At 47.6% G+C, this 17,469-nt stretch overlaps 1 protein-coding gene across 2 annotated transcripts; it reads left to right on the top strand.

Annotated features, from left to right (window-relative positions):
• The first annotated feature begins 1,943 nt into the window (after positions 1–1,943).
• On the top strand, positions 1,944–9,863 carry PTPMT1 (protein tyrosine phosphatase mitochondrial 1). Of its 2 annotated transcripts, none has more exons than XM_077286696.1 (4): positions 1,944–2,169; positions 6,179–6,259; positions 8,128–8,319; positions 9,662–9,863. In XM_077286696.1, exons 1-4 carry the CDS (start codon positions 2,017–2,019, stop codon positions 9,803–9,805), a joined length of 570 nt encoding a protein of 189 aa, XP_077142811.1. In that variant the 5' UTR covers positions 1,944–2,016; the 3' UTR covers positions 9,806–9,863. The 2 variants fall into 2 exon arrangements, with proteins under 2 accessions (XP_077142811.1, XP_077142812.1); XM_077286697.1 differs by lacking the exon at positions 1,944–2,169 and adding an exon at positions 2,263–2,400.
• The last annotated feature ends 7,606 nt before the right edge of the window (positions 9,864–17,469 follow it).

Raw genomic sequence — 17,469 nt, 5'->3', positions numbered from 1 at the left:
TATTTTCTGTAGCAAAAAGTGGCTTGAAGAGATATAACAAAAAAAAAAAAAAAAAAAAAGGGACTGTACTACAATTACTATCTCCCTACAGTTATCTCGGAAAAGTATGTCAGGCAGCAATAAAAAGGACTGCTGCACACAAAAGTCAAAAGTGTGGACAAACAAACAAGATAGATAGCTGTGCAGAGATGAAGGAGCAACAGGATTTGTGCTTTGAAAAAAGCAGTTGGTTTGCACAGCGGCGTAGACACAGCAACGCAGCTATCAGGGAGCCTTATAACCTACAGAGCTGTTACACAGAAATCGAGCCTCCACTGTCCCAAAAAGAAAAGGTGGTGTTGGACAGTGGAAATCGCTACAGCACAAGCGGTTTGGGGCTTTATGTACCCTGCCTAACGCTATCCCTGCTTCTGACGAAGCGGCAGCAACCTCTCCCTACGCTCAGATCAGCAGCAGTAAGATGGCGGTTGTCGGGAACGCCCCTTTATAGCCCCTGTGACGCTGCAGAAAGCAAGCCAATCACTGCCATGCCCTTCTCTAAGATGGTGGGGACCAGGACCTATGTCATCACGCTGCCCACACTCTGCGTGCACCTTCATTGGCTGAGAAATGGCGCTTTAAGCGTCATATGAAATGCGACTTTGGCGCGAAGATCGTGTACCGCATGGCCGATCCCACGCTGGGATCGGGTAAGTCGGCGACTTATGAAAATGACCGATCCGTTTCGCTCAACCCTAGCGATCAGCCCTTTAAGTGTACTCTTGCGCCAATTAAAGGGTCTCTACCAAAAACCACAGAATAGGGGATCACTTGATTGTTGGGGGTCTGACCACTTAGACCCTACTGTGATCGAGGCGCTGCAGACGCCATCTCGGATGGAGCACAGTTGTGCTCATTCTTTGCCAATGGCGGCAGCCCAGTAGAGAATGGATATTGTCTGCACGCACCGCTGCTCTAGATCTTCTCCAAGTTTCAGGTCCCCAATTTCAGGGTTTCTGGGGGTCCCAGGGGTCAGCAAGTGAACATTTAACCTTTAAGAGTAAATGTGCAGTGTGAATTGTTCCTGCAGTTTCGTTGCTGATTTGTGTGCAGAAATCCGCAGTGTAAGAAACGACCGGCAAAGTGGACGCGATCAAATCTGTGTGACGGGAGACCAGTGACCCGCGGTGCGGACGGTGAGAGCGGCGGCATTCTGAGACCAGTGATCCGCGGTGCGGACGGTGAGAGCGGCAGCATTCTGAGACCATTGACCCGCGGTGCGGACGGTGAGAGCGGCAGCATTCTGAGACCAGTGATCCGCAGTGCGGACGGTGAGAGCGGCGGCATTCTGAGACCAATGATCCGCGGTGGAGATGGTGAGAGCGGCGGCATTCTGAGACCAGTGACCCGCGGCGTGGACGGTGAGAGCGGCGGCATTCTGAGACCAGTGATCCGCGGTGCCGATGGTGAGAGTGGCAGCATTCTGAGACCAGTGACCCGCGGTGCGGACGGTGAGAGCGGCAGCATTCTGAGACCAGTGACCCGCGGTAAGGATGGTGAGAGCGGCGGCATTCTGAGACCAGTGACCTGCGGTGCCGATGTTGAGCACTCATTCTGCGGACTGTCACCATGGACTTTACCACAGGGATAAAATAAGTGGTGAAGAAGCAGCAAAATCTGCTAATAAGGCGCAGCTACCACACTCTGGTTAATATCTGTGACTGACTTCAGTAACCGGTAGAATTCACAGCGTTTAGTCAGCATATGCCAAGAAAGTGGAGTTCTAATCACCAAAACGTCAATTGTCTCATTAGAACCCGCCAATGATTTCCCGCCAGTCTTCTGTTATCTCCCAAATCCTGGCCATTACTGATGCTGCACAATTCCCGCATCCAACATGGCCGAGTTTTACCACTGCCCTAACATAAGATGGCGGCACTCCACTTCCGTCCACTCTCACCTTGAAGCGGAAGTGCCAGCGACAAAGATGGTGGTTGCAGTTTCCACGGGTCGCAATTAATACACTCTGCCAGGATCATGAGTTTACAGTCAGCGGCCACGCGAGTTTTATTCTACCCGACCCTGCTGTATAACGTTGTCATGGAGAAGATATCCCGCCGGAAATGGTATGACAGGATCGACGAGACTGTTATCCTTGGAGCGTTGCCCTTTCGGGGAATGAGCGATAAGGTAAGCGCGCATGCGCAGTGTAAGTAGTCGCGGCTGCGCAGTGAGGTGATGTGATGGACTGTAGGTCCGCCATTAACGGCTCCAGGAGCCGATCCTGTCTCCGCACAGACGCCGTATGGGAATAGTGGCCAGTAATGGCCACCAGAGAGGAGTAGGCCTCCTGTACTGCCTGCCACTGTCACCAGCTGGATGTGGAGGCATTTTCTGTTCGTTTCTTTGTTTCCATCGCAGGTTGTGTGGCCGCACACTGCTCTGCACTGTCATGTTGTAACCCGCACGGTGCCGCCATTGCTACGACCTAAATAATCTAACTGATAACGGCTTTTCAGGGTTTTCTTGTGGCGTCAACCGGCGACATTTCTTGTAAGGGCAGAACGTAGCCATCGCAGTCACCAAAATTGTCGTTCAGTTTGAGGAAAAAATACCCAGACCCCGATGATTTACTGCATGTGCGCCCACCTCGCCTGGGCCAGGGGTCTCACACCCGGCTGGGTATATGCGCAGCACATAGAACAAGTGTGAATCTGGGGTCCGAGATGACACTTTTAGTGATACCATATTGGATTTTCTATGCACCTTTTGATAATTTTTGTGAACATTTTTGGCTTTTATTTAAATATCTGGGTTATGGTAGTTTATAGTGGGGTCATTACAGGGTCGGCGATAACATGCACTTCTTTGTTTTCTTTAGTTTATACATAAACAGCAGTTTTAGTCCAAAGATAATTTTCACACTTTATTTTGATTTTTTTTTTCTTTTACATTTTTGCAATTTTATTATAATTTCCTTTTTGTGTCCCCTTATTGGCCACATACAGTAATTTTGTCATACAATTAGCATCATAGTAATGTACCCATCTTGTAGTTTCCCAATCTTCAAACACATTTCCAACATGGTAATTACCATCCGAAAAAAAGAAGTGAGGAAAAGGTGGTAGTAAAAACAATACATTTATTAATGAAATTTGTTCTAAAAAGTATATAGACATAGCATAATGAACAATGTTTTAGACAGAAAAACGGGGAACGGAAACCCTCCAAGTACCAAGGGAGGCTTATCCAGCACTATGCCACATCTCATTAAAGCACAATAGTGTGCGGTGCGCCAAGAAGACTACCACTGTTGCGGTGTATATGTTATGGGGAGAAAGTATATATATCTCCTGCCAGACCGGATGTATCCAGGGAAGTGGCAGCAATTTGTCCTAAACCCTGGAGAGTGACAAAGGCACTATGTATACCGGTAAAAGTGTGGCAGTCAAAATTACCATAAGATCAATTACCTGCAATGTGAGTCTTTGTTCTGTGCGCTCCGGTCTTAGTGCTGTGAGGGCCTCCCGCGCCCGACTAGCGCCGTTTCGCAGTAATGCTTCTTCAAAATGGGGCGTGCCCCATTTTGAAGAAGCATTACTGCGAAACGGCGTTAGTCGGGCGCGGGAGGCCCTCACAGCACTAAGACCGGAGCGCACAGAACAAAGACTCACATTGCAGGTAATTGATCTTATGGTAATTTTGACTGCCACACTTTTACCGGTATACATAGTGCCTTTGTCACTCTCCAGGGTTTAGGACAAATTGCTGCCACTTCCCTGGATACATCCGGTCTGGCAGGAGATATATATACTTTCTCCCCATAACATATACACCGCAACAGTGGTAGTCTTCTTGGCGCACCGCACACTATTGTGCTTTAATGAGATGTGGCATAGTGCTGGATAAGCCTCCCTTGGTACTTGGAGGGTTTCCGTTCCCCGTTTTTCTGTCTAAAACATTGTTCATTATGCTATGTCTATATACTTTTTAGAACAAATTTCATTAATAAATGTATTGTTTTTACTACCACCTTTTCCTCACTTCTTTTTTTCGGATGGTAATTACCATGTTGGAAATGTGTTTGAATTCTATGATGAAGTGACCCCAGCCACATTATATATAGGACTATGGGATTAGTTTCCCAATCTTGTAGTAATGCCCCATCCTGGTCCTCTTCTTATAGTAATGCCCCATCCTGCTCCCCATCTTGTAGTAATGCCTCATCCTGGTCCTCTTCTTATAGTAACGCCTCATCCCAGTCCCCATCTTGTAGTCATGCCCCATCCCGGTCCTCTTATAGTCATGCCCCATCCCGGTCCTCTTCTTATAGTAATGCCCCATCCCGGTCCTCTTCTTATAGTAATGCCCCATCCCGGTCCTCTTCTTATAGTAATGCCCCATCCCGGTCCTCTTCTTATAGTAATGCCTCATCCTGTTCCCCTTCTTGTAGTAACGCCTCATCCTGGTCTTCTTGTAGTAATGCCCCATCCCGGTCCTCTTCTTATAGTAATGCCCCATCCCGGTCCTCTTCTTATAGTAATGCCCCATCCAGGTCCTCTTATAGTAATGCCCCATCCCGGCCCTCTTCTTATAGTAATGCCCCATCCTGCTCCCCATCTTGTAGTAATGCCTCATCCCGGTCCCCTTCTTGTAGTAATGCCCCATCCCGGTCCCCTTCTTGTAGTAATGCCCCATCCCGGTCCCCTTCTTGTAGTAATGCCCCATCCTGGTCCTCTTCTTGTAGTAATGCCTCATCTTGGTCCTCTTCTTGTAGTAATGCCTCATCCTGGTCCCCTTCTTGTAGTAATGCCCCATCCTGCTCGCCATCTTGTAGTAATGCCCCATCCTGCTCCCCATCTTGTAGTAACGCCTCATCCTGCTCCCCATCTTGTAGTAACGCCTCATCCTGCTCCCCATCTTGTAGTAATACCCCATCCCGGTCCCCATCTTGTAGTAACGCCCCATCCCGGACCCCATCTTGTAGTAACGCCCCATCCCGGACCCCATCTTGTAGTCATGCCCCATCCCGGACCCCATCTTGTAGTCATGCCCCATCCTGGTCCCCATCTTGTGGTAATGCCCCATCCCGGTCCCCATCTTGTGGTAATGCCCCATCCCGGACCCCATCTTGTAGTAATGCCACATCCCGGACCCCATCTTGTAGTAATGTCCCATCCTGGACCCCTTCTTGTAGTAGCACTAGCCTGGTTAGCTTTTATTTTACTCTTGCTTCTTTCTACTATTCTAGTTTTTGGTTTTTCTTTTATGCTGGCTCCAGAGATGCCGGCATTTTAATTGGCTACTAATTGTTATGGGTTTTCCAAAGGGGTCAGCACAGCTTTAAGACACGCCCCCGAGGATCCTGATAGCCACACCTCTTTGGTAAAAAAAATAATAAAACAAAAAACATAAATTAATTGGCAAATTGGCACCAAACAAAAAGCCCAGATCTCTCGCACTGTATGGCGGATTTCAAAGATAACAAAATCCAGAATATTCAGGAGAGTTGGGATTAACATATGAGCAAAAACCGGGCACCTGTCACCTGGCAGCGGGTCCTGTTTAAGGTTCTTTTCCTTTGCTTCAAATCCTTTTACATTGCACCTATTTTGAAGACGATTTTGCACTTGTTTTTTTTGCTGTTTTGTTGTTTTTATAATCAGATCTTTGCAGATGATTAATTAGTTTCAAAAATGCTCCAGTTTCCGGAGTGATTTTTTTCTTTTTTCTTTTGAACATCAGAAATTTTTATACAAATATTGTTCGCATGCAATATTTTGTAATCATGATACTTTTTGCATATTAAGAAAAAAAGGCACAAAAACGGTATAAGTAAAAAAATAAAGTTCATTTTTTTTTATGTCGCTTTGAACTCGTGAAGCCGCGGGTGTCAGTTTTTCACAATATACTGACAACAGATGGGACAAAAAAAAAAATCTTAGGTGGTCACACACCACGTTTTGTCAAGGACGCAGAGTCAGGAAAGGCTCCTGATTTAGGGAGTTTTCCTTCTCCCGACGTGATCTTTGCAGCCGTCTGATTGGACAGTGCTGCGTTTATAGCTCCATCAGGAGCCGCTCATTAGATTTGTGACTCACTCCAAAAACTCCGTGTGCACACAGCCTTAAATGCCGGCGGGCACAACCAATCAGCGTTGTTGCATCTGCTTGACTAATGGTTATGACGTTTTTTGCAGTTAATTAAAGAAGAGAACGTACGTGGAGTCATCACTATGAATGAAGAATATGAAACCAGGCTCCTCAGCCCCTCGTCTCAGGTGCGTCTGCCGTCTGCAATGTCTAAGGGTACTGTCACACATTGAAATTTCGATCGCTACGACGGCACGATTCGTGACGTCGCAGCGTCGTACTATTATCGCTCCAGCGTCGTAGACTGCTGTCACACGTTGCAATCACGGCGCTGGAGCGATGCCGAAGTCCCCGGGTAACCAGGGTAAACATCGGGTTGCTAAGCGCAGGGCCGCGCTTAGTAACCCGATGTTTACCCTGGTTACCAGCGTAAACGTAAAAAAAACAAACAGTACATACTCACATGCCGGTGTCTGTCCCTTGGCGAAAGCTTCCCTGCACTGTGTAAGCACAGCGGCCGGAAAGCACAGCGGTGACGTCACCGCTGTGCTCGCTTTCCGGCTCTGGTGCTTACACAGTGCAGAGAAGCTTTCGCCGAGGGACAGACACCGGCATGTGAGTATGTACTGTTTGTTTTTTTTACGTTTACGCTGGTAACCACAGTAAACATCGGGTTACTAAGCGCGGCCCTGCGCTTAGTTACCCGATGTTTACCCTGGTTACCAGCGAACACATCGCTGGATCGCTGTCACACACAACGATCCAGCGATGACAGCGGGAGATCAAGCGACGAAAGAAAGTTCCAAACGATCTGCTACGACGTACGATTCTCAGCAGGGTGTCTGATCGCAGTAGCGTGTCAGACACAGCGATATCGTAACGATATCGCTAGAACGTCACGAATCGTACCGTCGTAGCGATCGAAATTTCAATGTGTGACAGTACCCTTAGAAGTCTTCCCCAATATAACTTAAGATATGACTGAGCTCTGGGGCCCCCACTAATCCGGAGAATGAAGGGGATGTTGCTCTGCATCATCTGCACTGTATCCCCTGCACAGTCATGTCGGCTGCAGTCTCCTGCCTAGCTGGATACACAGGAGCACTGCTCTGCATCCCCTGCACAGTCTGGTCGTCTGCAGTCTCCTGCATAGCTGGATACACTGGAGCACTGCTCTGCATCCTCTGCACAGTCAGGGCGCATTGTCTGCACTGTATCCTCTGCACAGTTGGCCGGCTCCACTTTCCTGCCTAGCTGGATACACAGGAGCACTGCTCTGCATCCTCTGCACAGTCAGGGCGCTCTGTATCCTCTGCACAGTCGTCCGGCTCCACTTTCCTGCCTAGCTGGATACACAGGAGCACTGCTCTGCATCCTCTGCACAGTCAGGGCGCACTGTATCCCCTGCACAGTCGGCCGGCTGCATTTTCCTGCCTAGCTGGATACACAGGAGCACTGCTCTGCATCCTCTGCACAGTCAGGGCGCACTGTATCCCCTGCACAGTCGGCCGGGTGCACTTTCCTGCCTAGCTGGATACACAGGAGCACTGCTCTGCATCCTATGCACAGTCGGGGTGCACTGTCTGCACTGTATCCCCTGCACAGTCGGCCAGCTGCACTTTCCTGCCTAGCTGGATGGACTGCGGCGCCGCTAAGCGGGAAACAAATTAGAAGGTTTCACAGCCCTCCACCAGCCTTGCATCGCCTTCATTCTCAGGATCAGTACTCCCTTTTACAAAATGGCACAGCAGGTCGGACCCCCGAACACCGCTCCACTCATTCTCTCTGGAGCTGCTGGAAAAAGCAGGGGGCAGCGCATAGAGCGTGAATGGAGCGGCGCTCGAGCATGTGCACTAACACTGCATCCTACAGGGACAAAAGAGCACTGCTGTGCCAGATGGTGCAGGTCCCAGTGGTTGGACCCCCATCGATCAATCACACATCCCCTATCCTATGGATATCTTGTTTTCACCCTTTCCTTTGCCCCCCCATGTATTAGTCTGCTATCCACTTGTACCCCTCCATGCGTTTCACGATCGCTCTTCTTTCTTTCCAGGAGTGGGAAGCTTTGGGGGTGGAACAGCTGAGGCTCAGCACCATTGACTTCACCGGGGTTCCCACCCTCGAGCACCTACAGAAGGGGGTAGAGTTTGTTCACAAGCACAGGACAAAGGGCAACAGCGTCTACATCCACTGTAAGGCCGGCCGCTCCCGCAGCGCCACAATGGTGGCTGCTTACCTGATAGAGGTAACACCTGCCACTAATCCCTGATTTATCTCATTAGGGCCCCATAATGGTCCTCCTTACATTAATGCTGACATCTATACACAATGGCTTGCAAAAGTATTCATCCCCCGGCGTTTTACCTATTTTGTTGCATTAAAACCTGTGTATATATTTTTTGTCACCTGATTTGTGTGTGATGCATCAGCACTGAATAGTCTAAGTTGGTAAAGTGAGTAAAATATACAACCACAATAATCCGAAAAGTCTATGGAGGTGGCCGTTATAGAAGCGTGGGCAGAAAAAAGCCTCCACTTACACACAAAAATTGCCAAAAGACATGTGGGAGACTCCCCAAATGTATGGAGGAAGGTGCTGCGGTCAGAGGAGACCAAAATTGAACTTTTTGGCCACCAAGGTAAATGCTATGTCTGGCGCCAAACCAACACACCTCATCACCCCAAGAACACCATCCCCACAGTGAAACATGGTGGCAGCATCATGCTGTGGGGAGGTTTTTAGGCAGCAGGGACAGGGAAAATGGTCCGAATCGAGGGGAAGATGGATGGTGCAAAATACATGGATGGAGCAAAATCTGTCTGTCTGTCAGTGATTTGAGATTTGGACGGAAGTTCACCGTCCAACAAGACAATGACCCAAAGCATACTGCTGAAGCAACACTGGAGTGGTGTAAGGGGAAATGTTCTGGAGCGGCCGAGTCACAGCCCAGACCTTCATCCACTGGAGAATCTGTGGTCAGACGTGAAGATCGATGTTCATCAGAGGAAACATCTAACCTGAAGGAGCTGGAGCAGTTTTGTCTTGAGGAATGAGCAAAAATCCCAGTGGTAAGAAGTGGAAATTTCATAGAGGCTTATCCAAAGCGACGTTCAGCTGTAATTGTAGCAAAATGAGGCTCTTCAAAGTACTGGTTTTAGGGGGGTGAATAGTTCTGCACACTGAAGGTTTCAGTTATTTTGTCCTATTTGTTATTTGCTTCACAATAAAAAGAAAACCAAATGTTCACAGATGTCGGCATCATATGAACCGATGCAAACCCTCAAAAAAGTGAAATTCCAGGTTGTGCGTTAGCAAAACACAAAAAATGACAAGGGTGTGAATACTTTCACAAGCCACTGTAGATCGTTTTGGCAGTAGGACATGAGTCCTGATTACAGTACCCATCATAGTAACCCTGCAAATTACGTATCAGGAAAATACCGTGTGCTAGACGATGAATCTGGTAAGCTTTCCGTGCAGCCGCCTGGCATTGAGCGCTATCGGCTACTGTTTTCTCAGATTGTACACTGGATTCTGTATATTACGATTCTGGAGCACTGCCACCATTTTTGATTCTTTCTTGCAGAGATACAAGTGGAAGCCGGATGTTGCCAGCAACTTCATAGCGGAAATCCGTCCACATATCCTGATCCGCAGTCGGCAGCACCAAATGCTGGAGAGGTTTTATCTCTTAGTGACTAAGTCGGACTCGCCGGGACACGGAGGGTGACATGAAGATGAAATTTTCTAGAGTTTTCGAAATAAATGTGTTTCTGGGTCCACGTGTGGCTGTCGTGTATGAGTGTATTATATACGTGGTGCAGATCTGTAGACGCGCCGTTATGCTGTCATTTCTCACCTATACTGGCACCAGTTTCCTCCTTATACTGGATATTATGTGCGACCTGTTCCACATCCATCCCGCTACAATGCATTGTCTGCATATACAGTGCCTACAAGTAGTATTCAACCCCCTGCAGATTTAGCAGGTTTACATATTTGGAATTAACTTGGCATTGTGACATTTGGACTGTAGATCAGCCTGGAAGTGTGAAATGCACTGCAGCAAAAAAGAATGTTATTTCTTTGTTTATTTTTTTTTTAAATTGTGAAAAGTCTTTTCAGAGGGTCATTTAGTATTCAACCCCTCAACCCACTCAGAATTGTTTAGGCACAAAGAACAATGAGCTTCACATGTTTGGATTAATTATCTCTTTTTCCAGCCTTTTCTGACTATTTAAGACCCTCTCCAAACTTGTGAACAGCACTCATACATGGTCAACATGGGAAAGACAAAGGAGCATTCCAAGGCCATCAGAGACAAGATCGTGGAGGGTCACAAGGCTGGCAAGGGGTACAAAACCCTTTCCAAGGAGTTGGGCCTACCTGTCTCCACTGTTGGGAGCATCAACCGGAAGTGGAAGGCTTATGGAACTACTGTTAGCCTTCCATGGCCTGGACAGCCTTTGAAAGTTTCCTCCCGTGCCGAGGCCAGGCTTGTCCGAAGAGTCAAGGCTAACCCAAGGACAACAAGGAAGGAGCTCCGGGAAGATCTCATGGCAGTGGGGACATTGGTTTCAGTCAATACCATAAGTAACGTACTCCACCGCAATGGTCTCCGTTCCAGACGAGCCCGTAAGGTACCTTTACTTTCAAAGCGTCATGTCAAGGCTCGTCTACAGTTTGCTCATGATCACTTGGAGGACTCTGAGACTGACTGGTTCAAGGTTCTCTGGTCTGATGAGACCAAGATCGAGATCTTTGGTGCCAACCACACACGTGACGTTTGGAGACTGGATGGCACTGCATACGACCCCAAGAATACGATCCCTACAGTCAAGCATGGTGGTGGCAGCATCATGCTGTGGGGCTGTTTCTCAGCCAAGGGGCCTGGCCATCTGGTCCGCATCCATGGGAAGATGGATAGCACGGCCTACCTGGAGATTTTGGCCAAGATTCTCCGCTCCTCCATCAAGGATCTTAAGATGGGTCGTCATTTCATCTTCCAACAAGGCATCGACCCAAAGCACACAGCCAAGAAAACCAAGGCCTGGTTCAAGAGGCAAAAAATCAAGGTGTTGCAGTGGCCTAGTCAGTCTCCTGACCTTAACCCAATTGAAAACTTGTGGAAGGAGCTCAAGATTAAAGTCCACATGAGACACCCAAAGAACCTAGATAACTTGGAGAAGATCTGCATGGAGGAGTGGGCCAAGATAACTCCAGAGACCTGTGCCGGCCTGATCAGGTCTTAGAAAAGACGATTATTAGCTGTAATTGCAAACAAAGGTTATTCCACAAAATATTAAACCTAGGGGTTGAATAATAATTGACCCACACTTTTATGTTTAAAATTTATAAAAATTTAACTGAGCAACAAAACTTTTTGGTTTGTAAGATTTATGCATCTGTTAATAAATCCTGCTCTTGTTTGAAGTTTGAAGGCTCTAACTTATTTGCATCTTATTAAACCTGCTAAATCTGCAGGGGGTTGAATACTACTTGTAGGCACTGTATCTGAATACGTGATCCTACACTTACCCGATGACTGCAGTGTCCAGTGACATAAGGGGCAGAGGACAGACTGGAGCCCCCCCATATTAGTGATGGGTGGTCTGCTCCTGGCTCTTCACTGTAATTTCACAGATATGCACATGTGTGGAGGATTATTGTTACAGGGTTTCATTACAAAACGTGTAACATTTTGTCTTCTGCATCCTCTATGTATAATGGTTAATCAAAGACTGCATCCATCAGTCAGTGCAATCTCTGGCCTGTAATCCTTATGTGTCTTCTACATCTTCTATGCATCACTGTACATAGCAGAATGAGTTATCAGTGATCAGTCAGTGAGCTCTGTAGTACTTATTTCTCTTCTCCATCTTTTTTGCATCACTGTACACCAGTGATTTTCAACCAGTGTTCCGCGGCACACTAGTGTGCCGCGACACATGGTCGGGTGTGCCGCGGGGAAAGTTCCCCAAACTATGGTGCCCCCTTTGTTTTGTTCCCCGGCAATGCGCAGCGATGCGCAGTCACGGAATAACACATGCGCGAGCTTTGAACGCTCGCGCGACTTAATGACGTCACCGAGGCCGGCGCGTCATCCTGAGAGCGGAGAGACTCTCGCATTTGCCCGCCGCCAAGGTAATGCCCGCCAATAATGCTGTGTATAATCATTAAGTCAGCAACAGCTCATTAACCCCTTCCCGACCTTTGACGCCACGTAGGCGTCATGAAAGTCGGTGCTAATCCGACCCATGACGCCTATGTGGCGTCATGGAATGATTGCGTCCCTGCAGATCGGGTGAAAGGGTTAACTCCAATTTCACCCGATCTGCAGGGACAGGGGGAGTGGTACTTCACCCAAGGGGGGGTGGCTTCACCCCCTCGTGGCTACGATCAGTCTGATTGGCTGTTGAAAGTGAAACTGCCAATCTGAGCGATTTGTAATATTTCACCTAAAAAACTGGTGAAATATTACAATCCAGCCATGGCCGATGCTGCAATATCATCGGCCATGGCTGGAAACACTTATGTACCCCCCCCACCACCACCGATCTCCTCTCCGGTCCTCCGTCCGGTGCTCCGCTCCCCTCCGTTGTCCTGTCCGCTCCCCCGTCCTCCTGCCCGCTCCCCCCGTGCTCCGATGCCACCCCCCCCCGTCCTCCGATACACCCCCCACCGGGCCTCCCGGTGTCCGTCCGTCTTCTCCATGGGCGCCGCCATCTTCCAAAATGGCGAACGTATGCGCAGTGCGCCCGCCGAATCTGCCGGCTGGCGGATTTGTTCCAGGTATATTTTGATCACTGAGATATAACCTATCACAGTGATCAAAATAAAAAAAATAGTAAATGACCCCCCCCTTATCACCCCCATAGGTAGGGACAATAATAAAAAAAAGAAAATATTTTTTTTTCTTTTTCAACTAGGGTTAGAACTAGGGTTAGGGGTAGGGTTAGGGTTAGGGCATGTGCACAAAAAAAACTAAAAACAGGGAGAGACTGAGAACTGTTGAGGAAGAGCTTCGTGTGTGTCTTTCCACCATTCCTGCCAGGATATCCCTTTTGTGTTTATCGAAACAGGCCCAGGTTTCACACTGAGTGAGTATAAATACATTTAGAATCTATATTATTAACTATATGTAGAATATATACTGTTTTAGTGTCATTTTGTGCCATTTTGGTTGGTGGTGTGCCCCGGGATTTTTTAAGTATAAAAAGTGTGCCGCGGCTCAAAAAAGGTTGAAAATCACTGCTGTACACAGCAGAATGAGTAACCAGTGATCAGTGAGCTCTATAATCCTTATGTCTCTTCTCCATTCTCTATGTATCACTGTACATAGCAGAATGAGCTATCAGTGATCAGTCAGTGGTCTCTGTAGTACTTATTTCTCTTCTCCATCCTCTATGCATCATTGTACATAGCAGAATGAGTAACTAGTGATCAGTCAGTGAGCACTGTAGTACTTATTTCTCTTCTCTATCCTTTATGCATCACTGTTCATAGCACAATGAGTTACCAGTGATCAGTCAGTGAGATCTATAATCTTTGTCTCTTCTCCATTCTCCATGTATCTGTACATAGCAGAATGAGTTACCAGTGATCAGTCAGTGAGCTCTGTAGTACTTATTTCTCTTCTCCATCCTTTACGCATCACTGCACATATGTACATATGTACTTAGCAGAATGAGTTAACTTACCAGTGATCAGTCAGTGAGCTCTGTAGTACTTATTTTTGTTCTCCATCCTTTATGCATCACTGTACATATGTACTTAGCAGAATGAGTTACCAGTGATCAGTCAGTGAGCTCTGTAGTCCTTATGTCTCTTCTCCATTCTCTACGTATCCCTGATATTGGTGCTTATCCTTTGATAAAAATGATACTTTATATTTTGTCAAGATCCAACTTGCCAGTCATAAGAGACCCTTTGGTAAGAGATAAAACCTTGAGTGAGGTGTTATGGGGTCTTCGATACTTGCGCCCCTCCATCGTTATCACGTTACTGGGCCTCATTTACCAGTTGCAGTTTTCTGTCCCCCAAGAATGTGCAATTTCACTAAAGTTTTCATTTTTTGCACCACATTTGCCAAAAGTTATAAAAGTAGGAAAATTTTATCAGAGGGAGAGCGGCCAACAACTGTCAGCGTAAATCCAGAAAAGCCCACTCAGGACCCCCGTGTATGAGCCAGAGCAAAGCGCTCCGGCGGCTCGAGCCTCCTTGTACTATACGGATACTTGTCATCTGAACGGCTTCAGGCCACGACTTACCGTCACACTCCTCTATAGGCAGAGGGTGGATGCATTTTGAAAGGGTGGTCTCTGATGGGCTGCAGCGGTCACATATGTCCACATTGAACCATTGGGGGACGGGCAGCATTGGAGGAGCAGTGGTAGGGCGAGTATGCCTTACTACAAGCACATTTAGGCCGGCGTCACACTAGCGTATTGCATCCGATGTGAGAGCATCGGATGCGATATGCTAATGACACTGGGCTCCTGCTCGCAGCAGAGCAGGAGCCGAGTGTCATGCGTCTGTGCTCCGATTCTCTCGCACAGGGAGGATCGGAGCACATCTGCGGAGGAGGCGGAGAAATTAATTTCTCCATCTCCTCCATTGCTGGGGTCCGCTTTTAACGCACGTCACTCGGATGATATCCGAGTGGTGTGCGCTGTCTCACTCGCACCCATAGGCTTATATGGGTGCGAGTGAGCCCAGAGTATTCCTCGGTCCGAGACAATTGCAGCATGCTGCGATTGTCTCGGACCGAAGAAAACGGCCGACAATAAGTCGGCTGCTGGGAGCTGCCCCATAGCTGAACATTGGTCCAAGTGCAATGCGATTTTTTATCGCATTGCACTCGGCCGTTTAAAACGCCAGTGTGACCCCGGCCTTAGAGAGATGTTTCGCCATGGACAATCCCTTTAATACCCGGAATGTGTCGCCTGGGTGTGAACGTGCGATTCTCTTGATGCGTGCAGCGTAGTGACTGACATTACTTTTTTTAAAATCACTTTTTAATTGAAATTCTTCCGGTTAGAGTTTTGTAATGGCAGGTCACAAATGCAGCCTTCAACCAGCTCCGATCACGTCCTAAAGGTACCTTCACACGAAACGACTTTGTAACGATATCGCAAGCGATCCGTGACGTTGCAGCGTCCTCGCTAGCGATATCGTTTAGTTTGACACGCAGCAGCGATCAGGATCCTGCTGTGATGTCGCTGGTCGCTGAATAAAGTCCAGAACTTTATTTGGTCGTCCGATCGCTGTGTATCGTTGTGTTTGACAGCAAAAGCAACGATACCAGCGATGTTTTACACTGGTAATCAGGGTAAACATCGGGTTGCTAAGCGCAGGGCTGCACTTAGTTACCCGATGTTTACCCTGGTTACCAGCGTAAAAGTAAAAAAAACAAAACAGTACATGCTCACCTGCGCGTCCCCCAGCGTCTGCTTCCTGACACTGACTGAGCGCCGGCCCTAAAGTGAAAGCACAGCGGTGACGTCACCGCTGTGCTGTTAGGGCCGGAGCTCAGTCAGTGTCAGGAAGCAGACGCTGGGGGACGCGCAGGTGAGCATGTACTGTTTTGTTTTTTTACTTTTACGCTGGTAACCAGGGTGAACATCGGGTTACGAAGCGCGGCCCTGCGCTTAGCAACCCGATGTTTACCCTGGTTACCCGGGGCCCTCGGCATCGTTGGTCGCTGGAGAGCGGTCTGTGTGACAGCTCCCCAGCGATCAAACAGCGACGCTGCAGCGATCGGCATCGTTGTCGCTATCGCTGCAGCGTCGCTTCGTGTGAAGGTACCTTTAGAAGAGTGACTGATCCTACATCACGAGCCGTTCCTGTGGGGTTTTTGGCAATAGTTTGTATCCTCCGGGCTTCCACACATCCTCTACTCCTGCGGCTGCTGGGGATCTACATCTGCTGGTGAGCACTCTATAGAGATAGCATTAGGGGCTACTGACACTAACCAATCAAAAAAACTAGAGGATATTACACTGGAGCCACCTGGTCCGATTGTTTAGCTGATGGGACAATAGCCGGGCAAGTGGGAAGAGCCGGGCAAAGCGCAAGAATTGGCGCAACTAATAGATGGGCATTTTCTGGGGCGCCTGTGGGCTACTATTTTTAGGCTGGGGGGCAGTATCCATGGCCCCTTACCAGCCTGAGAATACCAGCCCCCAGCTGTCTGCTTTAGCAAGGCTGGTTGTTAAAAATGGAGGTGTCCCCACGCTGTTTTTAATTATTTCTCTAAATAATTAAAGAAAAAACAGCATGGGGATCCCTCTCTTTTTGATAACCAGCCTTGCTAAAGCAGACAGCTGTGAGTTTTGCCTGGCTGGTTATCAAAAATACAGGGGAACCCACGGCATATTTTTTTCATTGTAGGCTTAAATGGGGAACCGGAAAATGGAATGTAAAAAAAAGACACCACACAATTGTCCTTTTAAGTGCAGAACCCCTGCCTTTATGCTTTAATTAACAATATTCAGAGCAGTTTACCATTGTGTTTTGTGGTGCGGAATAAAGCTGCTTATATTTCTATACGTAAGTATGGCCTCATACGGAGCATAAAATCTACCTCTAGCCTGTGTGCCCAGCCCTGAAGTGGTGTAGCCTCCAATGATTATTATTACTGTCGGGGTCGTAAACGACAATATAAATCCTCATTCACCAGTCATTCCAAATTAAACTATAAGCATGTGGTACCGGGTAAGAATGAGTCAGACAGATAGCTGGTTCAATCTCAGTGCATGCTCGTGGATCCACACACATGTGTGTAACGGTCACAGCAACTGGCTTTATTTTAGAATACACAATACTATATTGAGTGTTAGGGGAAGGCGTGCATTAGGCGGGGTTTAAGCTAGCATTCAGTCTTTCTGATTTGTTCTAACATCTTCTGGTGGATCCTCCTTTTCTTCACATTCCTTCAGTTTCGTTTCTAAAGAAATGAATCTTCATCCCTCCAGACACTAACCTGAAACGAAACTGAACTCTGGCGGCCATCTTTAAATACAATTACATTTGCTTTAGCAGGGGAAAACTTATTGTTTCACAGTATATGATATATAAAAGTACAAAGGTATATAAGAAAGTATATTTTCACCTTGACATTACAACCTGTGCCATGTAGTGAAGTGCAGGAGGTATATAGGATATGGATGTGAAGTCCTACCGCCCGCCATAGAGGCAGATCACACCGGATCCCGGCCACTCTGAACCCGCTGCTTCCATTATAGTCATTGGCTGATTATGAAGCTTCCAGACGGCTCGGACACCACAGCAATAGGTCAGACAAAAACTTCATTAGGGAACGCGTCATCAGAAAATGACCTGCGGTTTACATCAAGGTTCTGGAATAGGGTTTTTGTTATTATTTTTTTTTTT

The sequence above is a fragment of the Ranitomeya variabilis genome, chromosome 2 (genome assembly GCF_051348905.1).
Source record: "Ranitomeya variabilis isolate aRanVar5 chromosome 2, aRanVar5.hap1, whole genome shotgun sequence".
NCBI classification, from domain to species: Eukaryota; Metazoa; Chordata; class Amphibia; order Anura; family Dendrobatidae; genus Ranitomeya; species Ranitomeya variabilis.
Note: the sequence above shows the minus strand (reverse complement) of the source record. Positions and strands in the feature narration are given on the sequence as shown.

Coding starts and splice junctions, on each gene's coding strand:
- PTPMT1 (XM_077286696.1), top strand. CDS start 2,017: ATGAGTTTACAGTCAGCGGCCACGCGAGTTTTATTCTACCCGACCCTG. Junction 6,260..8,127: donor TCCTCAGCCCCTCGTCTCAG/GTGCGTCTGCCG, acceptor CTTTCTTTCCAG/GAGTGGGAAGCTTTGGGGGT. Junction 8,320..9,661: donor TGGCTGCTTACCTGATAGAG/GTAACACCTGCC, acceptor TCTTTCTTGCAG/AGATACAAGTGGAAGCCGGA.